Below are 23222 nucleotides of genomic sequence, written 5' to 3' on the forward strand. Positions count from 1 at the left end.
GGCCGCGGGCAGAAGAAAGTCAGGGAAGGACGGACGCGAAGTCAACTTTCTCTCGCGTGAAGGAGGAGCTCGCTCGGCTCGAGACCGAGAAAGGGAAAGGCCAGGCGCGTGAACGGGAGAAGGAAGGGAGGCAGAGCTCGGACGCGGAGAGTGGAGAGTTAGGGCTTAAAGAGGAAAGGGGGAAAAAAGTTTTATACAAATTAATATATATATATATATATCTATATATATATACATATATATATTAAATTATATGCAGTTTACTCGCGCGTGGCGTCGTAACAAAATGGGTGCCTCCCCTAGGCAAAATCGACGTTCTGGACGCGCCGGTGCAGTCTGTTTTGTCATCCGGGGTTGCTCGGACGACGTCGTCGACAATCGGGTCAAAAACACGTCAAAATTCAAATTTCACAAAATTTCGACCCGTGATCGATCGTCTCAAAATGTGTACTCGAGCCCTCGACGAATAACAGTGCAAGCGATGCGAATCGTTGCGATCAGACGCGTCGACTCTCCGAATTGCGAAGTTTATGCGTGCAGGAGTGCGAATTGTGCAGAAGGTCACCCTAAGGCTCAAAAGGTCCTATAGGAATCCCTTTTGGGTTCCTCATGTTGGTTTCATCCTTCTAAGTGTTAGAAGTCGATACCACACACGCGAAACCACAAAAGAGTACAGAAGCGGGTTGAATTTTTAAAACAAGGCGGGTTCCATTTCTAAGATTCTAAGATAGTTAAGGGAGGTCCCTAAGGCTAGATCCTAAACCCTAAGAGGAAGACTAGACCTCACTAAAAATGAGGTCAACAAGGTGGTCTTTATATTGTCTAAAACATGGGGTCTCTCAGGTGGCCACCTGCTCACATGTGGCCTTCTACATTAGGAAAGTGATATTAGTAAAATTAATATTAATAACAAAAAAAATAATGATCAGCATACACAAGTAAAAAGAGGAAGATGCAGAATCAAAGTATGAAACATGTGATAAAAACATTTAAAGCAAAAAATAACAGGAGAAGAATGACATAAGTAGCAAAAGTAACCACAGAAAGTTGCAAAATCAAAGTAAGACACATGTCCCAACTACGTCTAAAAAACAACAAAACAAAAAAAAAAAAAGTAAAAGAAATCACTAATCCAGACTTACATACCATTTTTATCATGTTTCATTGGAGAAGCCCGTTGCTGATGATTAGTGTAAAATTTCTTTTTCGATGTCATCATCATTGTCATCCATAGTATGATGAACTTCTTCATATATCCCCATGATATCCTCTAGTACAAACATTTCTTCGTTTGTACAAGACTGAATGCAAAAATCTGACATACCTTGCTCTTAGTGAATCAGTGCAATAATACTTTTTATTTCAATAATTTTCCTTGATTTATTCTTCATAACTACAACCCAATCAAACTTATCCCCTTCTCTACCTGTGTATCAAAGGTAATAAACCTGAGTAGCTTGACATGCTAGAATAAATGTATCAAACTTTCGTATATGTTTTATTTATTTTGACTTCGGTGATATCACAAGGGATAAGTGTTTGTGTCCTCAATTAAGAACAAGATCAAACCACTCATAGTTAAACAAATAGACAGTGTGCATAACATTACCCGGATATTGCAACTGAAATACTTCTTCAAGTATGCTATAATAGCTGATCTCAGTATCTATGTATTTGTTTTCTCTAACACAAATGTTACAATTATACGCCTTCTTTTATTCATAAAAGGAACTCGTGTGAAATTTATAACCGTTTACATCAAATATATGTCACGTAGTAACGCTGCAATTAGGCCCCATACAAGATCTACATTTAATCTGTTTGAGAACCACTGTTCTGAAAGTATTTTTTGTTGACATAATGACTGTAATACCCCTAAGTATATAAACACAATTCAGTTTAGTCTTCCGGTATGAAAGATCCTAAAAAATACTTCGCTTAGTCTAGTTGTGTGTAACTCCGAAATCTGGAAGATGAGTTGAAGCTAATTCCAGTTTCTCGGTGATCTTTAATACTTCACTGATCATTAACAATAATTTGACTCTAGTTATCCTAGGGGGTGGGATTCATCTTTTAACTTTATTTTTGAAGAATGTATCTCTGTTTCTTCTGAATGGATCGCGGTCCATAATTCTTCGATGGCAGTAGAACCAACTATTTTTCCTTCCTTCAAGGTAAATGTCTTCGACATATCATGCAGTAAAGACAAGCCAATTTCCCGGCTGTGCTTCAACCAGAGAGCATACCATAAACTGGACAATCACTAATAGTCCACATAAGAGCAGCTTTGAGTTGAAAATTCTGCTTTGCAGCGATATTATAAATAACTATTCTTATTTCCCACAACATTTGCAACTCATAAATCAGAGACTGTAAGTAGACATAAAATTTTCTCTTTGGGCTATGCGGACCCGGTTTGATCAATGTAAGAAATAATAACAACACGGTCATGCACATATGAGGGCCATATTGTACAACGTAATGATTACTGACCAGCATAAATACGGTGCTGTGGCGTGACTATACGGGGTGAACCCATCTGCGCATATGCTATGTCTGACATTACGTGCTTCAGCTGCAAAGTTCGAATAACTACAATTGAAATGTCTCCAGGATTCACCATGTGACAGATTACTCATTCAATTAGCATCAACATATTTAGTACCGTGCCTTGTCATATGAGGAGTTCTAATCATAAAAGTGAACAACCTCTGAAGCCGACGTATAAGCGGAAAGTAAAATAAACGGTTGTATGAAATAGTTTTTCGATTTTTACCCTTTCATTTAAATTTATTAACACCACAAAATCGACATTTCGTCTCAACTACATTAGCTTTATAATATATCATGCAATCACTAACTTAACAATCTATTTTCTTAGATAGTAACCCCCAATCTATTTTCTTAGATAGTAACCCCAACTTTGACACTAATTTTTTTGTTCTGTACAGGTCCTTCGGAACTAAATTATCTGTATTGTTTGTCTCCATCAATAATATTGTTATCTGATTGAAATATTCTTCAAACATGTTAAAATCATATTTGATGCTCAACATTCTCAGTGTTACTGATAACTTTATATGTGTAGTGCAACCATCACATAATGGTTGTTGTGCAACATTCAGTAACTCATAGAATTGTTGCACTTTGATGTTCAATGTTTCATTTTTGAGTGGAACACTTTTAACAAAATGAGCTCCGCGAGCATCATGAGTTATTTTTTCGTATGTGCCGGGATCATATTCTTCTATTGGAGGGGTACATAATTGGTTAAGGCACTTGATCGTACTGAATTTCTGATACTTGCTCATAATGTGCAGTTCATTATGAATAATTTGGTTTAAATTATTTGCGGTAAAAATTCAATTTGACTTCTTCGGATTGTAGATACGTTTGTTTTTTATGCTTCACACAAGGACATCATAACTTTCCATCTGAACGACAAATGGGTAGCTATGATGTCGCCTGCACAAATTCCTCAAAAACATTCAAGAACTCATCATTGAGTTTTTTTTCGTCAAGGATATAATATAATCTGTCATACATCTAAGATCTTAAATTTTGAATATCCATCTGTAAAATATATATAATTATATAGATCAGTACAACTCTTGGAGAAATAAAAGTTGCATGCTTACCAATAACTAAGGGCTTCCAACTCCCTTTTAGAGCAAAACTGAATTTAAGATTGTTTAATTGAAGCCTAAATCCAAAAATCGCTCTGGCTCAACGTAAATTTGGGAGTTATTAAATCTGATCAGGAAATGGATTTAAGGGGATCACATGTTAAAGTATTAAATCCCATAATAAAATGCCAAACATTTCATACGGATTTATATGGATCTAAATGAAATCATACGAAACATAATTTTGGATTTAACATCACTAGATTTAATAAATCCGTATTTATTAGATTTAGTAAATTCTACTTTACTTAAATCATAGGTGCAACCAAACACTCTCTTGAAAAGATGCATTACTGACATGTCAAGCACACATTTGGGGTTTAGAAAAAGTACTATTCACCTATATTTATTTATTGGAGATTAGTAAAGTACACATTTAAGAAATAAAGTAAGCTATTATGAAAGAGAGGAGCTAATTTATATTTCTTCTTCATGTTCTTTTTCTCTGTTCTTTCTTGTCATTTTCATTCCTTCTATGATCCAATTTCTATTGAGAACGTTAAAGTTTCTCTACCGTTAGCATAAAATCAACATTACCATGAACTATGTATGATACCAAAGTTAACCCAAACCACATTAGTAAAATCAAACATTATTACTGGAATATTGTATATAAACATTGTTATAATTTTTTCTATGCTCATTCTAGGTACCCTCACTACAAATAAGAAGAAAACCACCAGTCCACAACCATCTTGCATACAAGCAAATGAGGAAACACACTAAAATGCGGAAGAATGGCGCGAATAGACTTACCTTTCTCAATGTATTTTGATAGAAGCGTAGCAGAAGGATGAGAAATATGAGAGTTTTGGTGGTCTCTATAAGCCGCGTTCCGATCGTTCCTTCCCAGCTAGCTCTAATGGCGACTGTATCGCGCAAGAAGACGATGGTTTTGAGTGGAACCGGGAGTGAGAGGGAGAAAAGCAAGGGCCGGTAGAGAGAAGATAGAGGGGGATGGTGCGAGTGTTTCGGGCAGAGGAGAGGGTGTGGAGAAGAAAAACAAGATTAGAGGTGCGGAGTATGAATATTAGGGTGTTTGCGTCAGATTTTCGTCACTTTTGCATCAGACGTATTCGACGCAAATGTTCGTGGTGAACTTTTCGTCATCTTTGCATTGAATGTCAGCTGTCTACAATAATGGAAATTAGGGAGTTATTAGGATTAATTAATATATTAATTTTACAAATTTTTCAACATTTTATATTTCCCCATACATTTAAAATTCATATAGTGTTATATGTCAATTTGATTTTCGACATGGTATAAAATTAACTTAGTTGAATTCTGACGGATACAAAAAATTGGATTATATTTCCTAACTGTCAAAATTTTATATATTTTTTTCAAAACTGGGTTTTACAGGTTCATTGTTTGAACTGTTTTTTATTTGGGCTAAACTTGAATTGGCCTGTCGATTGGCCACCTTGATTTTGCATGTATAGGTTTAAAATTCGTCTTGGGACAAATTAAAGAAGAGAGGTAAAAAAAAAAAAAAAAAAAAAAAAAAAGAATAAAATAAAAAGAAAATAAAAGTTGGTTTCTTACGGTTAACATCTAATGTAAGGTTCATATTTAAATCCAGTAATTAGACAATATGTTGTGAGTGGTCATCAATTTTGGGGAAAAAAAAAGAACAACTCGATATAGTGGTCACCTTCAAACTGTTTATGCCAATCATCTGTTTGATTTTCATTTTTCAATAATGCGCTTTTATGGTTAAGACTGGTACATATGTTTGGATGCGATGATAAATTACCAACTCATATGAGCACAAAATCTACAAGCACAATAAAAAATGCATTTTTGTTGGTTCACATCATTCTTTTTTAATTTAATTTAAATATTAGTTAGTCGGAAACGATGGTTGTGTCCTTGACAATTTATTTTAGAGCTATATCAAATCATCAAAATTTTGCAGCCTATCATAGAATATGTTCGGCTTCATCTGAAGTTATAATCTGATGCACACAAGACAAGACATATTGTTTGTATAATGTAGCATGTCTGTTGGCTCAAGGTTCCTTTGTGTTGTTGAACCTAACAGGACTTTAGTCGGAGGTGGCATGTGGCCTCTTCAGTAGGCAATTTTCCATAAACTTCCTGGTATTTATATGTCGTGGCTTTTCCTTCAATGAAGCCTGTGTGATAATTTCTTGATTTATTTTGGTCATTATAAATAGAGTTCTGATGCATGTAGAGGGAACATTTGGCTGATGAATAAAAATAATTCTCTGGATCCACAAATCATTGTACTTGTGGATTTCATTTCCTTATGTGAGTTTAGAAAATTATTGAAGGGACTTCTCCAGTGACTTAGTTTGTTTTTCATTTTTCTGTCTCTCTTTTCATAGGTGTTTTTTATTATTCGTTGAAAATGAGATTGAGCTTTATCACATTTTCTTCATTCTGATTTTCTTTTATTATCTGTGAGATTTCAATCATGTGCTTCTAGTCTTTGATTTCTAGTTCAAAGCCTTTCAATATTTTTTGAAAATTGCTTTTAATTTTTTTTTGGTTGGATTGAAGGCAGTGGATAAATTGTAAAATTTGTAGCTTCTCGCAAAATTTACATTTTTGTTGCATTTTTTTTCTATATTGTATATTAGTTCTGTATTATAAAATCTGGACTTTTAAGATGTCTTACATTAATGTGTCTTTAATGAAAATGATGATTTTGAGTCTTAAATGTTTTTTCTTTTAGATTTGATTTTGTATTAATATATTTTCTTATGACTTATTTTCTATTACTCATTGCAGGACTCTTCAATCAGGAAGGTAGGCTGTTGGGTTCTGCTAGCAGTCCGATTCAGATTTGGATGGAAAGGGACTGCATTGAGGTAGCAAAACCTTACCATTCTTAAATTCCTTCTGTTGAAGCTGCTAATTCTGAGATGCATTCTAACTGATGTTTTTTTTTTTTTTTTTTTGTGTTTATCTAACCAGCAATCATCTACAGATATTTGGCATGCTGTATGTGCGGCTGTTAAAATAGCATGCTCCTCGGCAGAAGTTACAGCTGAGGAAGTTGTTGGTTTAGGATTTGCAGCAACTTGCTCTCTTGGTTGTCACCTTAACGCTCAATCTATCCACATATTTATACTTGGAGAAAAGTGCCAAAATAGTCCCTGACTATTTACATGAACTCATTTTAATAGTGTTTATTATTGTTTATACTTTACTTAATAAAATAGATGAGCGTATTATCACTTATAAGAATGGATCTAATAAAACACAAATTGGTTATTTTTTTAAGAAAAAAATCGTTGAGAATGTAAAGATTGTAAGGTTATTCCAAGTGAAAATTTAAGTACTCAATATTGATTATTATTTCTAAATTTTAAGATGAGGAGTTGGAAGAAGAAAATATAATGAAACATTGTTATAAAATTATCTATAGACATTTAAAAGACACAAATAAAATTATTTTTATCAGTAAACTTCAAAATTTTAAGATTTGGTGTATTTATAAAAAAACTAATTCTATGTAGTATAAAGTAACAGACACTATTAAACAAATGACAAAAGAAAGTACTTGGAGAATCTAAAGTAAATTTTTTTTATAATTAAGAATAGTTGATTGTGAAACAATTGTATGCAAGAAAAGATAGAATATAAGAAGTTTTGTTATAAAAATTGGTTTAAATGTAAAAGTTTAGAAAACAAGAAAAAAATATAAGGTGAATCCTTTTTTAGTGATCTTTATAATATAAGAAGTTTTGTTATAAAAATTGTTTTAAATGCAAAAACTTAGGAAACAAGATAACATATAAGGTGACTCGTAGGGAGTTCATTAGAATAATTTGTTATGTTATGAATTCTATTTTTAGTGGTCTTTATAATAATTTGGATACTTAAGAGGGTGAAAGATAAATGTATAAAGAAACAAACAAAGATAAAAGTAAATTAAAGATTTAATTCAAGTAAAGTTTATTAAAGTGAAAATAAAAGTGCTTTTCTTAGAAGAAGATATTCAACATAGGTGTGTGAGATATTTTGATAAAATTTTAAATGAAGTTTTTGAAAATACAGTGGACCTTAGTGATGTTAATATCATTAATAATAATAAAACTTTTTATTTTTACGGCCGCATTAGTGAAAAGAAAGTTGAGGAAGATTGATCAAGTATTTTCCTATTTTAGTTGGATTACACCAAGGATCGGCTTTAAGCCCATCTCTTATTTCTTTAGTTATGAATGCTTTCACTGGAAATTTATAGGAGAATGTGCCTTGGTTCATGCTTTTTGCTGTGATGACTATCGAAAGAGTTCAGGAAAATCTTGAAGTATGGAGGTCTACTTTAAAATCTAAAGGCTTTTGTTTGAGTAGATCTAAAATTGAATACATGGAATGTAATTTTACTAGTAGTAGATCTAGTGACAGAGTTGTAACAATGGACAATCAAATCATTAAAAGGAGTGAACATTTTAGATATCTCGGGTCTATTGTTCAAAGTGAGGCTGATATAGATGGGGATGTTATTAGTAGAATTCAAGTTGGATGGTTCAAGTGGAGGAATGCATCGGGCAATTGTGTGATAGAAAAGTACTACTTAGTCTTAAAAGAAAAATTTTGTAAGATGGTGGTGAGACCTGCAATGTTATATGACACAAAATTTTGGTCTATAAAAGAGAAGATAAAATTAAGTTAAGTGTTGCTGAGATGATAATGCTTAGGTAGATGAGTGACTTGACACTTAGAGACAAAATGCAAAGCGAATGTATCCGTGAAAGGGTTGGTGTAGCTCCAGTGGTGGATATGATCAGAATGAGTCGTCTTACATGGTTTGATCACATTAAATTCCGACAATCTGATGATCCGATTAGGAGAGTAGATGTTTTAGATTCAACTTATGTTGAGAAATATAGAGGTAAACTTAAAAAGGCTTGGGCATGTTATATAAAGATAATCTTAATTTATAGAATTAAATGAAAATATGACACTCAATAAATATGACACTCAATAGGAGACACTCAATAGGAGACAATGGAGAAAAAAGATTCATGTAGCCTACCCCATTTAGTGGGATAAAGGCTTATTGTTGTAGTTGTAGTCTATATATATGTCAAATTAGTCTCTAGACTCTTTTAATATGGGCTAAAATAGTCCCTAAAGATGACCATTTTAGCCCCCATTAATAGAGTTTGGAGAATAAATTGGCATTTTTATAGACTTTGAGACTAAAATGTCCCCCCTACAGAGAAGGGACCATTTTGACACTTTTCTTTTCATACTTGGTTTTCCATGATTTGCACTGTGCTTTGTAATTCATGTCACTGTGTTAATGGTGGCATAGTATGCAGTTGCTGTTGATGCGGATGGATCTCCAGTTTCAGTTTCTTTGAGTGGGGATGAACGAAGAAATATCATAGTATGGATGGATCATAGGGCTGTAAAACAAGCTGAAAGAATCAATTCACAAAGATCCCCTGTTTTACAGTATTGCGGAGGGTCCGTCTCTCCTGAAATGCAACCCCCCAAGGTGAAATATAATTTGAAACTCACCAGAAAATTGAAGTCCTTTTCAAATTTAATGCACAGTAAAAATATATCGCACAAACCCAATTCAATGTTTTAAGATTTAAATGCCCCATTCTTTGTCAGATAAGTATTTCTTCATTATTTGCCATATATTTCATTGTCTTAAGTGATGTAACAAAGTTACATTTGCTTGTAGAGGAGTGAATTCTATTATACTGTGCTGATGCCTTTGCGTAGACATTTAAGAAGAGAACAGAGAAGTAAATTAGGAGACTTTTCCTAATTATGATGATATAATACACCAATGAAATTATGTTTTTAATTTAGTACTGTCCTATTATAACACTTTCACATTTATTGTTTTTATGATAATACTCCTTTTCAAGCTAGAGCATGTATATAAATAATTTCTAAGTTATTACAAAGATGGAAGCAATTAAGAGGTCATAAAGTTTAGGCAAGCATATCGACTAATTGTTCTTTTACTAGAGACGAGCATAGCGATGATCTATATTGGCAAGGCTTCACCTCAGGTGAAACAACAATCTACTTCAATTTGTTTGTTTCTTTTTGGCAAGATAGGGTTACTTGCATTGTCGATAGTTAGTTGATTATCACGGTTAAGAATCATAGATTGAGTAATAAGATTCCAAATTATTCTATAAGAAATTTAATCCACATCATTTCACAAGTGGAATGAGTCATGATCCCATATTCAACTTATGTAGTACATTTAGCTATTTCTTTTTAACTTTTACGATGCAAGATTTTCACCCGTAAGATATGAAGTACTGAGATGTATTTTCAATGCTCAATAGATTTGTAGCATAGTTTGTATTGAAAAAACTTAAATCCTTAAATGATTATTTTTCTGGTTAGTTAGACTCTTTATAGAGATTTTTTAATACATATTGAATTCTTCTAATGTCATCTTCATCTTCTTTAAATTCTGCTCTGCATATGCTAACAAACCATTCAAACATTAGTGGGTATATCTGTTTTAGTGATATTCAAATAGATAAGTTTTGAGAAGCATTTTTAAAGCTTTCATCATCTTCAAGTCATGGATTAAGAAGTTGCTCGAATTGCATTCCTCACCATGTGCCACCCAAAAATGTACCTGATGCTTCTGTCTTAATTGTTTAAGTGATGTTTGTATCTTTTTTAATTGAGACATACGCCTTGAGATTTTATTCCTCTAGGGTTTCGAAATAATGCCTTAAAATTATGGTATAATAAGATTTTTTTTTGTTATATGACATCTTAATATAACTAATAAATCTTATAATAAGTTTTGGTTGCAATTTTTTAGGTTGGGATTTTGATGAGAGAGAGAGAGAGAGAGAGAGAGAGAGAGAGAGAGTTGCCTATGGTTGTGATCATAGACTTGTGAGTGAGGAGCATTGCGAACGGGAAGGGCTATGCGCTAGGAGCACCATGAGTGAGGAAGGGTGAGTCTACGAGCAGTTGAGTGATTGCGTGTTTTTTCGAGCTGAACGGGTAAAGTCATTTTTTCACAAAATTTTTTTTGATGTATTTTCATTATTTTTCTTAAATATATTTTATTTGCATTTTTAGTTTGTTTTTTTAATTTTTTTTTAATTATTTTATTTATTTATTTTTTAACTAATAGTGAATTGAGTTTATCTGTTGAGGACTTATGATATATCTATGTATTATTTTTAATTTGAGTTTTTTTTTTGCTTTGAGGCTTATGCTTCAATTGGCCTAACATCTCACCTCACTACATTAAGAAAAAACGCCTTAATTTTTATTTAACCTTTTTAAAAGTTGCTTTGGATTGTAGAGTCTCCATGGGAATGTTAGTAGTTTGCAACCAAAAAGGTTTGTATCACATTTGCTTTAATGGGAATTACTTTCATTGTTATATAGAAAATTGATGTTAAATTATCTTTGATGTTTCAAATCTTTAGTAGTAAATGTTTTTAGATAGTATTTCATTTAATTAATGTATGGATTATCACTTTCAATTAGTATAATATTATCAATGCACACAAGAAGAGTCAATTTGCTTTTTAAAAGTTTCGAATAAAGATAAAGTGATCAACAATACTACTTAGTTCATATTAGCAAGAATTTGTGGCGTTTGATGAACATGTTAAGGATTTTGTTCTCAATTTATTTATTACTTTTTGATGTTTGTATATATTTTTTTTCTCCTATGCAATATATCCAAAAGGTTGTTCCATATAAATAGCTTCAATGAGATGCTATAGTGAAAGACATTGCTGATGTCCTTGGGAATAAACATTGATTAATGTTAGTAGAGGAAAAAATACTAAAATAAATCACTCGTGCAGTTTGGGAAATATTTTTGAACTTATAACAACTGTATAAAATAAAATATAATAAATAGATAAAATAAAATAAATAAACAAATGAGTCAATTAGAATGGTTTGAAAGATGCGGCTGTGTCGATGGTTTTGTTATAAGGAGACGATTTTCTCTCTTGAAGCAACGATTGAACTAGGATTGCGAGCTATTGACAAAAGCAAAACAAGAGAAGGAGAATAAGAATAATAAGGGAAAGAAAAAAAGGACAACACACTCATTAGGTTTTGCTGTGTTTAGGCGCGCTATTTGTCATAGACTCGATCACTTTTTGTGCGAAGGAGAAGAATTGAGCCCAAGGATATGGGGCTTTGTGTAGGAGGGAGCTAAAATGGAGGATACATATGACATCGGGAAGGGCGGCTTTGCATGTGGTGCGGCGTCTCAATGAGAAAGAGAGGCCAAAGTCAAAGTTGAAGCCGAAGGAATGAGGCGGCTCCTACGGAGAAGAGGAAGTTGCGTGCGTGTGAAGCGAGGATACTGATGTCCTAGCGTTTCAGGAGCCTCTACACTTGGAGGAAGAGAAGAGGGATCTTACGTACCTTAAACGAAGATTGTCGTGGTTTGAGCTGGTTCGGTGCAAAGGAAGAAGGAAAGGGAACAAGTCGTGCAGAAGGGGCGCTTGTTTTCGTGCGTGCAGGAAGGTGTGGTTGCGTGAGGATGTTGATGCGTGGACGAGAGGAGCCGAGCTTAAGGTGAGTTAAAGTTATGTTTTTAGTCATAAAAAGATATTTTTGTTGACCTCATTTTTGGTCACGTGGGACTCGTACGAACATTTTCCTCTGGTCTGGTGCAGTTAGATTGGCCAAAAAAATGAAAATTGCCCCTCTTTGGCCTGCCATGGTCTTGCTTGGCCTTGAAGCGACCACACCCGAAAGTACCTCGGCGTGGGCCTAGCTTGGGCGTGACCACACTTGCATGCTCACGCCAGGCTTGGGCGTGACCACGCTCAGTTGACATGCCGTTCTGCCGGCTGTGATCCGTGGCTCATTAACCGTCTGATTGATCTCCGCCATCGATGCGCCACTCAATCGGACAGCTTCGGGGGGCTCCACCATCGCCTTCCCAGCCTATAAATAGGAGACCTCCGACACTCCTCAAAAAGCACACACAGAGCATTCGAACTCTCTGGGTAGCCCTGAGCAGAGGAAGAAGTCTCCGACAAGCCTTCTCCCTTTCAGTCGGCCTCCTCCTCTTTGGTAAGCTTCTTCCCTTTTCTTTTTAATTTAATAACTTATTTTCTTAAGTCTAGTTAGGCTAATGTAACATGAATACTTAAAATGAAGCTTTTAATCAACAATTAAAGTCACATAAGTAATTGAGAGATTAATTAAACATAATAAATAATATGCTTAAGATTGTTTTTTTGCGATATTGTAGGCAGGTAGTTGTTGGAGACAAAGATTAAATGTGTTTGAAACAAGTCATACAACTTCGTTGTTAGTACTTTTACTTCTAAATTATGGTAATAATGTTGTATTTCTTCTACACAACTTGCACTAAAATGTCATTAGCCAAGATATTTTGTTACTGTAACTAGAATATGATTATTCTGGCGTATTATCCAATTTGATCATTTCGAAATGTATGTGAATGATTTGCATAATTATGGTTATTTACTACACAAGTATGTTATTTAGAATGAAAATGAAATTATTTATAGTAGCATGCGCATGTCTGACTATGATGAAACACTAATGACTGAACACTAATGTACCTGTGCAAAAAAATGAAAAAAAATATTGATATTAATGTGTCTTAATTGACACAAATTTTAGACGATGTCTTTTGTGATGGTTGTATAAATATGAAATTATATTGATTTGTTATTAATATAGAAACTTTCTAAAAACACGTCAAATGTTTATTTTGTTTTATAAAGAAGTTTAATTGACATGCATATTGTTCTTTTTTTTGTATTACTGTAGTTTAGAAGTATGAGTATTCACTTGCTCGTTTAACTCACAATTGTTTAATTGACTTTTTTGATTTAATTAAATTATTAAAAGATGAGCGATAGATGAGAAAATATTTATAGAATATGCGAACAATCATCAACGAGGTAATTCTAAATTATACCGTTTTAATTTAATTTTTTGTGACACTTTCATCTGTTAATTTGTGAGGTAATATAGAAAATTTAATTCAGCCGTCTGATCATTCGTTCTCGCCTTGATTAAATACCCAAATGTTGAAGTAAAGGAAGTCGAAAGGTGAACAACTGTTCAAAGATGGAACTTAGGGGAAAAATCATGGTGATGTTTATCGAGTACTTAAGAGCCACATTCAAATGCTGAAATGAAAATCTTACTGATGTGAAGCTCTGGTGATTTAGCCGACAATGTCACTGATAAAGGAAAATTAATGATAAGTCAGCAAAAAGTAAAATTGAGATAAGAAATATCACCAATTTCAACACCTTCCTCAATTGTCTTCTTTATCAATTAGTTGTCTTGGCGAGACAATGTTATACACAAAATTACTAGGAATGCATGGGACATAAAACATTGTTTAATGTTAAGGAAGAGCAATAATGGATGAGTCCTATGTCAAAGATTGAATAGGTGGAGCTATTGCGACAATAATGATAGCGGTCATGTTGAGGGATGAACATAATTATCTGTTATCTTTCATATGAGAAGAAATACCATGATCTAAAATCCAACACTTGTAGAGATAGCTGTAGAAAACCTAAGAAAGAAAGAGATCACATGAGATGTTGAGATAGATGTCTAAAATTGTTGAAGCATGATCAGAATTTGCCTAATAGAGTAATTGATGTAATGGATGTGTACCATAGGAGTGAGCAGGGCTGGACTAACTGCAAAAGTTTGCTGACCTATGGAAGAATAAATGAATTTCTTTAATCAATGTTAGAAGGATAATTGGTGCAAATGCAATGATGATATGCTGTAACGGCGTACCACCGTGAACACATCCGTCAATAGCATCCACCATTCCATTGACCACTCCTAGAAAGGTGATCATGGTGGATGCATTAGCAGTAGAAGGTTGGAGGGTAGAGAGTTAGTAAGGATAGTAAAGTTTGCCATTAATTGTAATTGGACATGTGGAAGGGAGGTATGCATGTGGAAGGGAGATATGCATGCCAGAGCTAAATTTGGAAATGAAGGATTCTTCATTCTATTTGTCATTTAGTGGGATTAAAAGTGAACGGATAATACTGAAATAATTTTAACTTTTTGCGTCACAATATGTTTATAATACTCTTATTTTTGCTTGTCATTTTGTTAAATAGAAAAAAAAATTCTCATAATGGAGTGTAGATGTGAGAATTTATTCTTTCTTGGAAGTAAGTAGACTGAAGAAAGTCATGTATTTTTTTTCAGTAATTTCTTGAAATAGGATGGTTGGCACAATAAAATATGTAATCCAATTAAATAATCATGTAAGGTCATCGTGTTCTAATGCTTATCACTCGGAAATCTTGATGGTGTTAAGTGTTTTCTAAAGGTTGGGCATCAACATAGTGAAATTTGTTATAAGAACTAATACAGAAGCAAAAGACTCTCAACCATAGGTCAACCATAGGAGAAACTTGGTATAATTCACATTTATGTTGGTACCTTTGGAGGAGGCGTTGATTGATTAATATATGAATGAAAAGCCATGATACCATTATGAGAGAGATGTGAATTTGAGGGGTTACTTTTAAATATAGAGAGAATATGATGCATTGGGGTGTTTATAAATGACCTGAACTGAAAACACAACTTATAACTGACTCAAAAAATCTAGATTTGAATCGACCAAATTACTATTTAGGTTGAACTTTGGTAAAATATGTTAATTTTATTATTTTTTTAGGTTTAGTTCGGGTTGACCTAGATAACAAAAAATCAACGTAATATTACCCGATTAATATTCGTGTTCCAGTTAGGAAGGTTCATATAGGGATAGTTTGATTAAATGGGTTATATTTAGGTTATTTAAATTTTATTGTTCTAAAAGATTGCATGATATGGACAAAATGTTAGACGGTCGTGTTCGGGTTAGGCATGTTATAACAAATGTGTTGGGTCCACGTCAAGCATATTTGAGTTGAGTCAACATCGGGTCGGAGCTGAACCCGATTCATCGTTTTGATTGGGCATCTCTAGATGGTCATACCTTAGGGTTGTGAGCAAGTGATCGAAAATGAGCTAGAGTTAATTCATTGTTGCGAGCAGTAGAGTAATGACAATAATGCTATGAACTAACAAAAAAATGACGGGCAAATGATGAACACATGAACAAGAAGGCATAGTAATTAGCTTGCATGGATTATGGGGTTGATTGTCTTGTGAGGGAGCGTGTAGAGAAGTAGGTTGAATAAGAGGAAGAACGAACGTCCTTGCGAGGATATGAGCAAGATTATTTTGGGATGGGAGTTGTAGCAAGAAGGGAGAGTAGGCATGGAGTGTTTGGTGTATGAGAATGATCAAATCTTCTCTAATATCATGCTACCATGTTATATGGATAAATCTTTTGTTTGTTATTGACTGAATAGTAGTGCTTATGTATATATGCTACAAGTATTCAAGCATGAAAAAAATAAGAAGGAAAATATCCTCATTTATGATGATATAGTACAATAAAAAAAAAAAAATCTTCATTTATGATGATATAATACAATAATGAAAACATACCTTTCTAATCTAGGCTTGTTGTAAAACTAGAAACATTATCCTATATTTATGTGCAACAAACAAGTTGCTTATCATTTGAAATTATATGCACATTATCTATTTATCTATGTGAATGTTTAAATAGAATTCACTTTTTCAAGTTATTTTCTAGCAGCCACTGGGTGTTTACCAAAGTGGTATACCCCCTTATTTTTTAGGTTATAGGTCTTGGGTTTGTAATTTGACATCTATGATATAAATGATTTCTCTTGTTACTTATGTGAGCTTAAATCTACTAAATGATTTTGGCCCCCTTTTCATTAATAATAATGTTTAGACTAAGTTTGTATCATCCTAAAAAAGTAATTTTATCAAATAAATATGGAATTTTCTTCTATTGGGTTTTCAATAATATCTACTTAAAAAAATAGAACTATGCATTAAAATAGCTTATCAAAACTACTATAAAAATATTGCAAAGCAAGCTGTGTGGTTTGTAGTCTTGCACTTTACAAACATGAATAGATAGCACTTTTGCCATCTTTTGTCTCTAAAATATGTTGACATCTTTCTAGGGTTCCTCAAAGGTGTGATAGAACACGAATGGGTGTGAGGGACGTTGTAGGATTGATATTGTGAGTGGGGTGTTGGATGACAACTGTTAATCGACAATAACAATGACAAGATAGCAAGCCGGGAGTGGAAATAAGGGTGGTTTCTGCTGTAAATATGGGAGGAGGGCGAAGATGCGTTGATGGGGAAAGGCCCGCATACCGCGCTATCTCCCCGCCCTTCTTCTTTCCTACAGGGGTGGAATTGGCATTGCTATTAGAGATGAAAAAGGTGATATTATTCTTGCGACTGGTATGCGTATTGAATATTGGGATAGTGCCTATGTGGAGCTCAAGGCAATATTATCTATTCGTCACTTTGTTGAGCCATGGATGTATGAGGTTCGTGGAATTATCAAGCAACAACCGAAATTTTCTTACTTCACTTCAACAAGCTAAGGACACCAACTCTTGGGCCTCACGTATTGAAGAGATAATCTTTTCTTTACTAACTTCGTTCAAACTGTTTTTTTTTTTCAGCATTTTGATAAAAAAAAAATTTAGTTGCTCATACTCGTGCTCAAAGGGCTTGACATGCTTGCTTTTTTTTTAAGGAATGTCGATAATACACATTTCATTTTTCCTTCTATTGCCTCTGACCAGGCCCATGTTTTGACAGGTTGGGCCCTCCTTTTGTAATCTTTTTTGTAACCTTTTGATATAGTAATGCAAAATGCACATTTCAAGGGTATGTAATATTTGTGTAAAAAATAAAAAAAATGAAATCGGCAGTATGCGATGATTTTCTCTACGGTTAGACTTAAGAGACAAATGGCCCATTTATTAACCATCATACGAAACAAATGAGAGAGGCAAGTGTAGAGTGCTCGTGTGCGGAAGAAAATTTTAGGGTTTTGTGAGAAGAGGAAGGGGATGGAAGAAGAAGAAGAGAAAGGAAGGGTTACGTGTTCTACACTAGCTGAGGCGGGCAGAGAGATCGAGCACTTAATTGAGCCTTGAAGTGTCGTCATTGTGTGTTGTTGCTTTTGAGAGAAGACAACACCGCCGTTTGCTGGGGTTCGCCTGCGGTTGTCGAAGTCGGCGCTGCGTTGTGTCGATGTGCGTGAAGGAGAACCGATCAACATTGAAGAAGGAAAGTAAGCCACACACACATCCAACAAGAAGGAGAGGCTTTGCTTGCAGGAACGCTCTCGTGCGAGAAGAAAGGCTTTGTGTGAACAGTAAATGAACCAAACCAAACTGTGGACAATTATATGAGTTAGGGTTTAAGTTTTTAAATTATATAAATTTAATTAATTAAATATGTATGATATTAACATTTAAAGCTTTATGAATAAAACTATATATTATAGGTGGAAGATTTTGTGGGAAGGACCATGAACAAATTTGGTAAGGTAAGAATTTGGGTGTTTTACTTATATAAAGTATTTTGTTTAATTAATTACGATGTTATTATGTAGATATTAATATGCAACAATAACAACAATAACAACAACAACAAACCTTTATCCCACTAAGTGGGTTCGACTACATGAATCTTTTCTCCATTATTTACCATTGAGGGTCATATTTTCATTTAGTTATAATAAATTAAAATTATTTTTTATACAACTTGCCCAAGTCCTTTTAGGTCTACCCCTACTTTTCTTAACATAAGTCGAATTGAAAACATCTACTCTCCTAACAAGATCAACAGATGATCGATGTTTAATGTGACCAAACCATCTAAGATGATATTAATATAATTAATTTAAACTAGTGATTAAAAATGCAATGAGTAATAATTAAAGAATAAGAAAAGGGATATGGAAAGAGAAAGGTTTAAGATTCTAGGTGAGTGATTATTTTCTTATTGGTTTTAAATTAGTGATTTATTTAAAAATATATTTTAAGGATAAAGAATTATAATAACATTGATAAAAAGATAAAACTGCAATAGTGTTTTAAAAGCAAATATTTTAATTATGATTTGAATTTTGAATGTTTGAAAGTTTTCTCATAAATGAGAGGAAAATAGTTAAAATATGAAAGCAATTTTAAATAATTTTAAATTGATATGAAATGATAAGTAAGCGTTTAATTTAATCAGGATTTAATTTCTTTTAATACTAGTTGGGGTCACTATTGCTCTCGTGCATAAAAAATGAAATGAAAATGGTAAATGTGTATCTTCGAGCGTAAAGTTTTGAGAGTAGAAATTGACAGATAGTGGCAAGGTTAGTTGTAAGAGAAGTTTGGAAGTAGAATCAACCACTTAATGCAGTGTGAGGGGTTTGTGGCAACATTTAGAGACTAGGTTGTACTACTGTCAGTCATGAGACAGATGCATGACAAGTTTATCAGACTGGTATAGGGTGATCATTTAATAATGAAATAAAAGACAGAGTTCTCTATGCTTTCAAGGTATGCACCCCAGTTGGTTCCAAATTCTGAGAATCACCCTAAGTATTTGTTTGGACTGAAGGATATGATTAAGCAACAACTGATTCCTTTTGGAATTGAAGATTATTCAGTTTTAGTGGAGAGGGCCATGAGAATTGAGTTGGATATACAAACTACTCATAGGAGGAATGTAGATGGATTAACGTTCCTCAAGGGCTCTCAAGATAGATCATTTTATTCAGCAAATACAAATGCTAAGAAGGCCATATCCGACAGTGTTGACAACTAGACTGAAGCCACGAATTGTAATAGGTGTGGAAGCTCTCAAAAGATTGAGTGTCTTTCTGGATCCAACATGCATTTTTGTTGATACTTATCATGACACATGAAGAGAAATTTTTCCAGTATGTGATAAAGGGCTCTATCATATTCTAGGGGTAGTGCTGCACCACCTTAGAGAAGCTTTGATAGGTCGAGGGCAGCTTAGTCTACTGGATCAGTGCAAAATACAAGTCTGTTCAACTCAGGATTTACACAATTGCACAACAGGAAGCTAAGGACTCACATTAAGTTATCACATGTATGATATACATTTAAGAAATTTTGATTAAGTGTGAGTGAAACCCTAGCAGAGCTAAGGGCTCACATGTATGATATGCATTGAAGTTATCACATGTATGATATACATTTACGAAAGATTCAACGCAGGGAATCGCCATCGGTGAAACCCTAGCAGAGCTGCCCGCCATCGTGATTATATATATATATGTATGTGTGTGTGTGTGTGTGAGTGTATGTCCCTAATAACTAGAACGTAATTAGAAAATCCATAGTTAGGCAAGAACCAAAAATAAAGGAAACAAAGGAAGGAAACTTGCAGGAAATAAATAAATAAAATAAAAAGGGCAAAGAATGTCTTGGTATGGCCAAGACTCGCACGATCGCAGGAGCCATATACCGTAGAATGGTGTTATTGCAAGAAAGGCCCACGTCCTGCTTCATGCGTCACATGCACTTCTTACCACTTTTGCACTGCAAGACCATAATATTGCTTGGGATGTAGGAATATTTCTACAACAATTTGAATTCATATTTATAAAATGTATTATGAATCTAACTCACCATAGAACATTGCTTGTTAAGAAGTTAGTTGCTCTTAACTTTATGCCATGGAAGCATTAAACTAGGAGACATTAAGATGGATTACAAAGTAAAAGTAGAAGCGATCAAGCACAATAGAAAAGTGGACAACTAAATTTAGATGTTTCAGTTTAAGCTTACGCCTATTAAAGAAGACAGAGGAATTAATTCACTAAATGGAATCCGCAATCACATTATTTTATAGAAGGACACTCATTTAGTCTTCCAATACCTGAGAACGCATTCGCTTAACAAACATAAAGGGTAAGTTTCAATTCTCTTAAGACAAGTAAGAGAAAAAAGCTTGCGCTAGATGTAAAAAATGATGATTAAATAAATAATGAAAAATTAATTACTCCCTTTATAAGTTTCTTAAGATGATACGCCAGTATGATGCATTGAAATCCTAGAAACAGTCTTGTAATTTTACTCTCGTCCCTCATTCATCTCTCTTCTTTCTGTTGTCAATTTCTAAACTTGAGATGTCTTACCTTTCTATGCCAATTGATTATGCGCACGCCAACTTTTATAGCCACTAACCTGATGCAAAGATGCCCAAATTATGTAAAATTACCCAAGTTTCAATTTTTCACAAAGGAAGTTTGATACTTAGCTCAAGGTATGATTTATGCATGGAAATTGAGTCAATACCTAATAAATAATCTAATCTATTTTTAAGCTTTCACATGAAACTTTCAGCCTGTTTCTTCATGTGATTCATGCATGATATTAAGTCAAAACTTAAATATTATTTTCATATGGAATTGAAAAAGTACCTTATGTTTGATTAAATGAATTGGTCGTTTCCATCGTCACAAATAGGCATTTTATCTTTAATTCACCCACCTCTGCTGTTAGAATCAGTTAGGATGATGATATTATTGATAACTAATAATATAGTTCCTTCGTTGAGCCAGTTGGATGTTGGGCTTGAAATAGCGTTTTGATTTCCTTGGTGGGAGGTCCTTGATTTGAATCATGGAAATCCAACCTCTTTGCAATGTGAGGGTAAGGCTCCATACATTACCCTATATACCCTCTAAGCCCTTCTGCATTTGTTAAGCGAGCTTGTTGAAATTTTCCTTATTAACCATTGAGATTCAATTGATAAATTAGTCGGTAACTGATTGAATGGATAGAAGGTGTCTCATAAATTTTTCTTTCTGCACAAGCCATTTATTTTCCCTGTGCAGTGAAGACTAGTTAACTCTGTACCTATAATATGAATCTAGTGCTTCGTCTGGATACTAGTCTTTCTGTTACTTACACTCTTTCTGCACCAGAATTAAAATTCTCAAGCATTGTTTTAAGTATTTTTAATATTTCCACTTCCTTGTCGGCAGTTTTTTTTTTCCCACCATTTTTGTTTTTTGATTCTTCATATTCATATACCGGAATAGGATCCTTTTACCCGGTTCAGTTTTTGGATATCTCATTTGTATTTATGAAGTGAAAAGTCTCTCTCTCACACACACATTTCGGTTTTGTAATAACTTTTTAAAACATGGCTGTTTTAATAATTTTTGAAGGAGTGACAAGTGTGGTCAGTTGGTAGCCCCATTCAGCATCTTATGACTTATAGAGACCCAAAAAGAAAAATGCTGCTACAATTTGACTAATTGCTGCGGTGAAAGGTCAAATGGAGCATATAGATCCCAAGTCTCCCAATTGACCTTACAGGCTATGTTATTTTAATTGTTTGGTCAGTAATTCCAAGAAACGTGTTCTTATACAGCTTATTTTTAGACAACGGTGATACTGAACCAAGCTTAGTTTGGTATTCCTGCTTGTTGGACATCCTTTAGATTTTAATGATTTATTTGCTAATATGGCTTTATTCTAACAAAAATGAGATGACTGGATGATAATTGATTTATAGATTGTATTTTTAACTTGTTTATCACCACTGAAGAATTGTTTAAATCCAAAATGCAGCTTTTATGGGTAAAAGAAAACTTAAAAGAGTCCTGGTCCTTGGCCTTTAGGTGGATGGATTTAAGCGACTGGTTGGCATATAGGTAGTTTAATAGCAGCTATGAAACTATTTTTGTCGTCAGGATTTCATTACTAAGTTTTTATTTCAAGTAAGTTGGAATATGTTCTTTAACTAAAATATTTTTTCTTTCATGGATTAAATTCTGCAAAATCCAAGAGCAACAGGTGATGATACTCGGAGTTTATGTACAACTTCATGCAAATGGACTTACCTTGGGCATGCACATATGCAGTCCGTCAATGAGAAAGATTCTCGTAACATGGAAGCGTGTGGATGGGATGATGATTTTTGGGAGGAAATCGGTTTGGGAGATGTTGTCGAAGGGAATCATGCAAAAATTGGTATATCACAAACTTCTTCTCATTGAAGGATACTATATGAAATGAAATCATTTATGAGTCGTCTTGTACTTTTAAGTTGTTGCTAACTACTGAAGGTGACTATATGAGATGAAATATTAACAGTCATGAGACAAGCTAGCCCTACTCACCAAGTACATACTTTTGTTGATGACATGCCTTTTATGAATTCAAGTACAAAAATTATAATATGTTTTTTGTCATCTTTTTGTTGCGTCATCCATATAGTAAGGAATAAGTTGATAGACAGATCCTTGTGTAAGGAGAAAAAGAAGTCTGGTTGATGATATTCAAAACATCATTCTTATTTCTTATTGAAAATATGATGTCATTATGTTTTTCTCCTTGATTCAATTTCTCTTACTGAAGGAAGGGGGTTTGTTCAGACTAGGTGCGATGGGCATGGGGTAATAGTATGCCGGCAAAACTCTTTGACAAATGAATGAGTTTAGTTGGAGGAACAGAGTGGAAGTAAAACGTGAATTGATGGTTTAAGTAAGGCTGGGTTAAGTTTGCACAAGAGCAAGGCAAGGGGTGCATGTGGCTTTGGTGGTGTGGGTTAATGTTGTTACTCGTGAGTGGAGCTTCAAAATACAACCACTAGTTTGGGCAGAAACTGGGATAT

General features: G+C 33.9%; 1 protein-coding gene across 1 annotated transcript in view; it reads left to right on the plus strand.

Moving 5' to 3' along the window:
• LOC110032282 (FGGY carbohydrate kinase domain-containing protein) overlaps positions 1-23222 on the plus strand; it is a 56254-nt gene that overhangs the window by 10534 nt on the left and 22498 nt on the right. The window contains exons 2-6 of the mRNA XM_020735858.1: positions 6447-6526; positions 6633-6750; positions 8990-9168; positions 22178-22260; positions 22395-22579. Of these exons, the coding sequence (XP_020591517.1) occupies positions 6447-6526; positions 6633-6750; positions 8990-9168; positions 22178-22260; positions 22395-22579 (645 nt within the window). The remainder of the gene's footprint in view (positions 1-6446; positions 6527-6632; positions 6751-8989; positions 9169-22177; positions 22261-22394; positions 22580-23222) is intronic.

The sequence above is a fragment of the Phalaenopsis equestris genome, unplaced genomic scaffold (assembly GCF_001263595.1).
Source record: "Phalaenopsis equestris unplaced genomic scaffold, ASM126359v1 Scaffold000906, whole genome shotgun sequence".
Taxonomy (NCBI): Eukaryota; Viridiplantae; Streptophyta; class Magnoliopsida; order Asparagales; family Orchidaceae; genus Phalaenopsis; species Phalaenopsis equestris.